Source organism: Pteropus vampyrus, unplaced genomic scaffold (genome assembly GCF_000151845.1).
Source record: "Pteropus vampyrus isolate Shadow unplaced genomic scaffold, Pvam_2.0 Scaffold814, whole genome shotgun sequence".
Lineage (NCBI taxonomy): Eukaryota > Metazoa > Chordata > Mammalia > Chiroptera > Pteropodidae > Pteropus > Pteropus vampyrus.
This window is the reverse complement of record NW_011889595.1, coordinates 251967-259573: the sequence shown is the minus strand read 5'-3', so window position 1 is coordinate 259573 and position 7607 is coordinate 251967. Positions and strand designations below refer to the sequence as shown.

The 7607-nt window shown below is 34.0% G+C and overlaps 1 protein-coding gene across 1 annotated transcript in view; it reads left to right on the top strand.

Annotated features, from left to right (window-relative positions):
- The first annotated feature begins 2580 nt into the window (after positions 1-2580).
- Positions 2581-7607, top strand: part of TM4SF18 (transmembrane 4 L six family member 18) — a 24217-nt gene continuing 19190 nt past the window's right edge. Inside the window, exons 1-3 of the mRNA XM_011385802.1 lie at positions 2581-2698; positions 2787-2980; positions 5888-5977. Of these exons, the coding sequence (XP_011384104.1) occupies positions 2804-2980; positions 5888-5977 (267 nt within the window). The 5' untranslated portion in view covers positions 2581-2698; positions 2787-2803. The remainder of the gene's footprint in view (positions 2699-2786; positions 2981-5887; positions 5978-7607) is intronic.

Genomic DNA, 7607 nt, shown 5'->3' with positions numbered 1-7607 from the left:
TGTAGGCAGTCACTACTGAGAAATCAGAATATCCAAATTTAAAACCTATTTGCAATGGTTAATGCATAGAAGTGTAAGGGTGAACATGGTGGAAGAGTCCAAAAAGTATGAAAGTCTTAATCTCAAATTCCTGGATTCTACTTTTCAATCACTGAATTCTATCTTTCCAGCTATTTCTCTCTCTGCTACTCAAAATCAAATAATTCTTCAACCACAATGAGACACACAATCTACAAATCCAACCCCTTTTTTTCTAATTATTCCTCACATTTTATTATGTCCTTCCTTGCTTCCTTACTCAGATTAAGTTCCACAGTCTATCATTATAATCACTCTCTCACATATACTTTGAATTCTTTTGCTCCTCTCTTCATGGTTAAAAATAAACAAACAAAAATGAATTCTCAGAACTACAGTAAAGTGAAGCCATTATTAACCTCATTTTGCATGTGGAAAAAAATGGATCCAAGAAAAAATTTTAAACCTGCCAAGGAACTAGAAGTTAAGCCCAACTATTGGCATGGTTTAATCCACTATCATTCATGGTAAAGCTGGATTGTTGCAATGGCTTCAGAAATTGTCTCTTTCTTTCACCCATACCTTTTGCAACCTATTCACAAAACAGAAACTAGAGTGAGCCTTTTAACATATCACATCATTTTTCTACTAAAAATTAATTTCTGTTATTACTACTGTTCCTCTCCTCATTTGAATCTAGCTTTAGTGGTTTCCTTGCTTTGGCACACTGGCTGTTCTTTCTGCCTATAAGGATTTCTCCCAAGTTCTCTGCATGGCTCACAACCTCCATTTCCTTTAAATCTTTGCTCAAATGTCACCTTCTCAGTAAGGTCTTCCTTGATACCCTCTTTGAAATAACATTCTTGTCTTTATTCTCTGGCACTCCTAGTTGTCTTTTTCTGATTTATTTTAACTACATTTTGCCTGATAAGCTATATATTTTACTTACCCATTTTTTTTTTTTTATCATTAGTCTTCCTTATAGTAGAATGTAAGCTGCAAGAGAGCAAGGATTTTGGATTGTCTTGTTCACTGATCTCTTCTCAACTCTTAGAACAGTGCCTGGCATATAAGAGGTGTTCAGTAAATATTCAACTCAAAATGCCATTGCTCGCCTCATAATCCCAAGGTCTCTAATAAATATGATTTTATGTTGCTTCTTTGTCCTTAGTAGGGGGAGGTACTAATAACTAGACTTCGTTGATGCATTTTGCTCAAAAACACTACAGAAAAAAATCAAATCCATCAAGAGGTCCAAGAAACCTCTGGACCCATCACAGTGTAAGACTGCTAATTTTTAGGTTTGTTTCGTTTGAATCCAAAAGTGGCTTGAATATCTCAATTTTTAAAACATGTATAATACAATTTAAGATTATTTACATAAAATAAGTTTTTATTCTCTTGAATTAAAAATATATATGTTATAGAGTATTAATATTCTATGAAAGATAATAACAAATGAAATATAAATACTTCTGGGATCAACAGTTTAAGAGTTTATGATATAGAACTCTGGGTACTGAAATGAGTAAATGAGCAGACTTTACTCTTAATCTCTCTACTATTTTGAAAATTATATTCCTAAAACTATTCTTTTTCTATTAACTATGGCTCCCATTTATGGTCTACTTTTTCTAAGTATCACCTGACACTGTCTTTTGCACACATCATCTTGTTTAACCATCACATTATCTTTTCGAGGGAAGTACCATTTTTTTTTATTCCCATTTCACAGCTGAGACAGTTGAGACTTAAGAAAATTAAGTCAAACAGAGTTTTGAGGTTACTAGTAGAAAAGGTTGGCAATGAGGTTGAGCAAGGCTTGAATTCTTTACCACCATTGTCTACATCATCTTTAACATATTAATGCCAAGACTCCTTCCCATTATCCTCTCTCATATCATCATAATTAGAGGGAATCTGTGGCTCTTTAAATTTAGGGCAATAATTTGGAAGGGAGGATTCTCAAATCCTTGTTCCAAACTTACTATACACATAGTTTTAATCAAATTATCTAACTTTTCTTACCACCTTTTTCTAAGTAGTAAAAAGAATATGAGTTTATTTCTGTTATTATTTTTCAGAGAGATAGAGAAAATAGATATAAACTCTTGGAAGGAAAGCTGTACTAGTGTTGTAACAATTAACTCACCAATTATGATGTCTTGTTTTTCTCAACTACCAGCCTGTCCCTTTTTTTGTCCTTTTTGTGTCTCCAATTTAACAATGCTTAATAAATGTGAAATAGTGAGCACACAATAAAAAACACTGAGTAAAAGACAGAGATATAAAGTCAGGATATTTGAGCAAATGTACCATGTACCGTGCTCTAGTGTAAGTTCCCTTGGTGGTTTTCTCTTTATCCCCTTGTCCATTGTCGAATGAAATTTGCCAGACTCCACGCTAACCCCCATCCCAACGTCCTTCTTAAAAGGTGTTCAGGGTTAAATCTTCAGTGCTGTAATCCAAAGGAAAATGACTTATTTTAAAAGTAGTAAAAACACCACATTCCTTTGGCACAGGATGAAGACCAGTTCAGCTCTTCGGCAGTAGATCATTGTCTATTGTTCTCCAAACAGTAAACCACTATTTCACACAGAGAGATTGTGGGCTGCAGTTCTCTCCAAGTCCTGGACTCCTCATGAATATGAAGTAAAGGCTCTGTCTGACCCAGAAAGTAGCAGGTAATTTCAAAAAAAAAAAAAAAAAAAGGACAGGTAGGAAGAAAAACAAGCTTTATGTAATTTTGCTCTTAAAATTTCCTGCAGGTTTTAAGCAGGGTAAAATGGGGTCTCGGAAATGTAGAAGCTGCCTAAGTCGTCTACTGATTCCGCTTGCACTTTGGAGCATAACTGTGAATATATTATTGTATTTCCCAAATGGGCAAATTTCCTATGCATCCAGCAATAAACTCACCAACTACGTGTGGTATTTTGAAGGAATCTGTTTCTCAGGTGTCATGGTAAGTGTGACTTTGGAAACTTCGGATCTCAGAAGCAGTAGTTTTACTAAGAATTGCTTTGTTCCTAGTAAAAATAATGAATAATAAAAAAACCATTCTACTAATCCTGGTTTGGGATTTGGAAGATGGCTGGGGGTACAGAGGCAGGTAGTCCCTTAGGACTTAGAGAGTAGCTTTGTTTTCTGTAAGCTTTCATTTACATAGCTTTAGCAAGCAATGCAAGAAATTAGTCCTAATGAAAGTCTGTGGGAATCTGGCCTTTAAAAATATTATGTCCTCATGAACTCTGTGTGTCGATTTAAGTTATTTAATCTCCAGCGGCATTGTTCTTTTCCAGAACAGACTTTCTACCTGCACTCACAATTTTTCTAGCTTGGTATTAAGACAGCATGGAAAAAGCAGAGACTTGGAGATCCAGACAAATTTTCATTCAAGTGTAAGCTCTGTCATTTGTGCCATGAGACCTTGAGCAAGTTACTCTATTTCTTCAAGCCTCAGTGTCCTCACTTTGAAAATGGAAATAATGACATTTACTTTTCAGGGTAATTATAGTGATTAAATAAAATCTCATATATGAAGTACCCAGGATAGAGATTGACTTTTAGTAGGCAGCTAGAGACTGTTGTGATTATAAACACTTGTTGAAGCATGGGCCATATCATCATTCAATAGTCCGACATTCTACCCCTAGTAATGCAGAGTATTTTTGAAAACTAAATTAAATTATGCATGGTAAGAATCTATGATTGTTTTCCTGGTGACTTTGTGCTCTTTAAAAATAAGTAAATCATGTTGGCAACTCAGAGAAAAATACACTTTTCCTGATCATATCATTGCTAAAAACGACATATTGTACACTGTAAGCTTACTATGCCACCAATAACTAAAAGATAATTTATTATAATTTACCTCTACATCTTTGTGAGTATTTAGTTATAATATTTGAATAGCTACCTTGGAAAACAGTTTTCATGTTATTATTTTGCATATTAAACTAGTAACCTTCAAAATAATAATACCCAGTGCTACTGAAGCTGCTATGTGATAGGTACATAATGAATGGTGGTGGTGCTATGAATAAATGCAAACCTTTTGGAGAAGATTTTGAAATGACATATTGAGATCCATGAGAACGCTTATATCTTTTGACTCAGTAATCCTAAATCCGAGAATTCATTCTGAGGAAATAATCCAAAATAATTAAAGAAATATATACACAGATTTTTGTGGCAGCATTATTTATAATAGCAATAAATAAAAGCATCCTAGCATAGAAACAGTCAAATGGTATATTTACTTCATATGGTGATGAAAATTGTAATTATAAAGATGTAATGATATAGAAAATAAATATTATTCTGTAAGTGAAAAAATATAACATAATTGTGGATAAATTATTATTGCAGCTATATAAATATATATATATTCACTTACAGCAATGGTAACTTATACATATAGGTACAACTGGCGATAAATACATAAAAATGTGAGGGTGGGGGAATTTAAAGTAATTTTCCTACATTATTCTGGATCCCTCTGTACTGCAGCTACAATCTACAAGATAAGAAAGAAAGAGAGAGAGAGAGAGAGAGAGAGAGAGAGAGAGAGAGAGAGAAAGAAAGGAAGGAAGGAAGGAAGGAAGGAAGGAAGGAAGGAAGGAAGGAAGGAAGGAAGGAAGGAAGGAAGGAAGGAAGGAAGGAAGAAAGTTTCTCTTTCAACACAGGCTATGCCTGTGTTTCTCTTTTGCTACAGGACTCCAGGATCTAGGTCTATAATGTTATAGTATGATAATGAAACTGGTTACTGTACCTGGTTTACTGTGCCTTATCTCATCATAGTTTCCCTCAATATGTAATTTTAATAAAAGAAAGAGTTGTAAGGCATTACTGGGTTAAAATCTATTAAAATCTGTGTTAACTAATGGTGTTGAAAGGAGGGGAATATAGAACTTTTGCTTATGTTCCATGTAAAGTTTACAACTGGGGGAAAAACAACTGTTTTTTATTTTTCATTGTCTATGATTTCTTGAAAAATGTTACTGCATCAAATCCTTTTAGGACAAAGAAGAAGAATATAGATAAATAATGAAATGGGTATATAAATAAATAAAGGCTGAAAGAATTGAGAAACTGGAAATGTTGACTGTGAACTTAGCTTCAAGACTCAGTACCGAACAGTGGGAGTGAAAGACAGGTGGAGAATTTGCCAGAAGCAATATATGGTCCCTATCTTCCCCAACTAGGAATTATAATGATCAATAAATTTATGTCTTTCCAGAACAAAAAAATAATTCTTCACTTAAGATACCAAAAAAAGAGAAGTTGAATATATTGAATTCTCCCATTTAGTTGGCTTGATACACACAAAACACTGGAAAATTTAAACATGAGATAGCTTAAATGCATGGGGAAATTGAACTTACTTGAATTAAGAGATGTAGTTTCAGATTAACCATGCTTCTCTCCTCCATTCTCAGTAGTAAATGAAGAGAGGTTGGCAAACTTCAAAGTCTGTGAATGGTTTTCCTTTGTCTTTCACAATTGGGTCATTGAGAAATGCAGGTTTGCTGCGCAGGGTGGTATTCCCTTGTCCATGTTATTTGCTCCTCTTTAATCATTAGCTTTTGATAACTGATCAACCATGATAATAATATCTAATAATTATCAATCACTATAAATCAAGCACCATGTTCAAAATTTGACATGCATTACCTCATAACAACCCAATGAGATGAGTTCTCAATACCATTTATAGGAAGGACTCTTGTGTGCACTCTGCTAGAAAGTGTCAGAGCTGGGATTCAAATCCAGATCTACCTGAACTAGAGTCTATGCTCAAATCATTGATTATGAGCATGAATGTAAACTAGTATCCTATTTCTGATATTTTCTCTCTTCCCTACTATAGATGCTTATTGTAGCAGCAGTACTTCTTGTACTAGAGAGTGATAACAACTATAAATGTTGCCAGAGTGAAAACTGCAGCAAAAAATACATGGTAAGAGCAATAGTTTTTTTTGAAGATGGTTGAGTGGGCCCCAGCTTTTTTTCCTCACAGTTAGAAAAATGAAAATATTAACATTATTGTACTCTTACCATGATATTTTTAGTTCAGAGCCCAAGAGCTTACGACAAAAATTATCTTCCATTTTGTTTACAGTCTTTTCTGCACCTTTATTCTGCTGATATTCTTCCAGAAATTCAGGATTTAAAAATACATGAAATTAGAAAATAATACTACTTTTTTCTAACTGGGTTTCTGTGAGTCTGTTTTTTTGTTCTTATTGACTCAATCGAGAAACAATTCACATATTAATAGATGGCATCCATTAAAAGTGTACAATTCCATGAATTTTGACAGTTAAATGCACCCTTGGAACCATCACAATCAAGATACAGAACTACAGAACGTGTCCATCACCCCCCAAAAATTAATTTTTGATCTGATCTTTTGTCATTATTGATTAGTTTATATTTTATATCAACAGAATCATGCAGTATTTGTCTTTTGTATGTGGCTTCTTTCATTCAGTATAATGATTTTTTGGATTCATCCATGTTATTGGGTATATGCAATACACATTTTCAAATGGAACTTTAAAAATAACTAAAATACAATCTAGAAAGAATAGTACACCCAAATTTTCTAAGTCTGTGCTGAACCGACATGGGCTGGGTTCCTACATTTCCACCAGTATCTTTCTCCTCATCACCATCATTGCCATTGTTTATTCATAATTGCATAGCACTTTGTGGTTTTTATAACTAGCCAGGTTATTATTAGTCTTATTTTATAGATGAGTCACCTGTGACTAAATGAGAACGTGTGATTTATTAACTAAGAAGAGCTTTACCAAAGGTCTGGTAGACATTCTTTGCAGCAGTGGTTCCACACCTTGGCTGCACATTGACATCATCTACAAGTTTGGAGTTGGAATTCTACCCCTAGAGTCACTAACTTAGTTGGTCTGAGGTACAGCCAGATTTTTATGTGACCCAAGATGCTTCTTTGATGAATGCCTTTGGAAGATTAAATTAGTTGCTTAATTTAGCACTGTTCCCTGATGAAGAATTGAAAAATTAAAATACACTATGTGTGTGTTTGTGTTTTCTTAACCAACTGACACAGATATCCCCCAGTAGCTACTAGTAGTATACTTATGGAAAATCTTTCAAAATTGCTTAGGTGAAGCAATAGATTCAGGTAAATTTAAACTATGAAACTCAGGAAATTTCTAGTAAACAAATGTATGTCCCAATAAAAATCAATGTGTTTAATTTGCTTTAACTCCCTATTAGCATCTCCAGCACAGATGGATGCTAGAAACAGTCTAGAGTCTGAACAGGCTCTTATAATCAACACTGAATGACATGACAGACATCTCAATGGGAATAACAGGATTCCCTGGCTTCCCTGCTTTGCTCTTTCAAAGTAGGCTCTAGAATAGAAATGTCAACTCATATGTCCCTAGGAAGCAAATATCTGATGAAAATGATGATAGTTTTACTTTCTCCTTTCAAATTTGAATGCCTTTTCTTTCTTTCTTTCTTTCTTTCTTTCTTTCTTTCTTTCTTTCTTTCTTTCTTTCTTTCTTTCTTTCTTTCTTTCTTTCTTTCTTTCTTTCTTT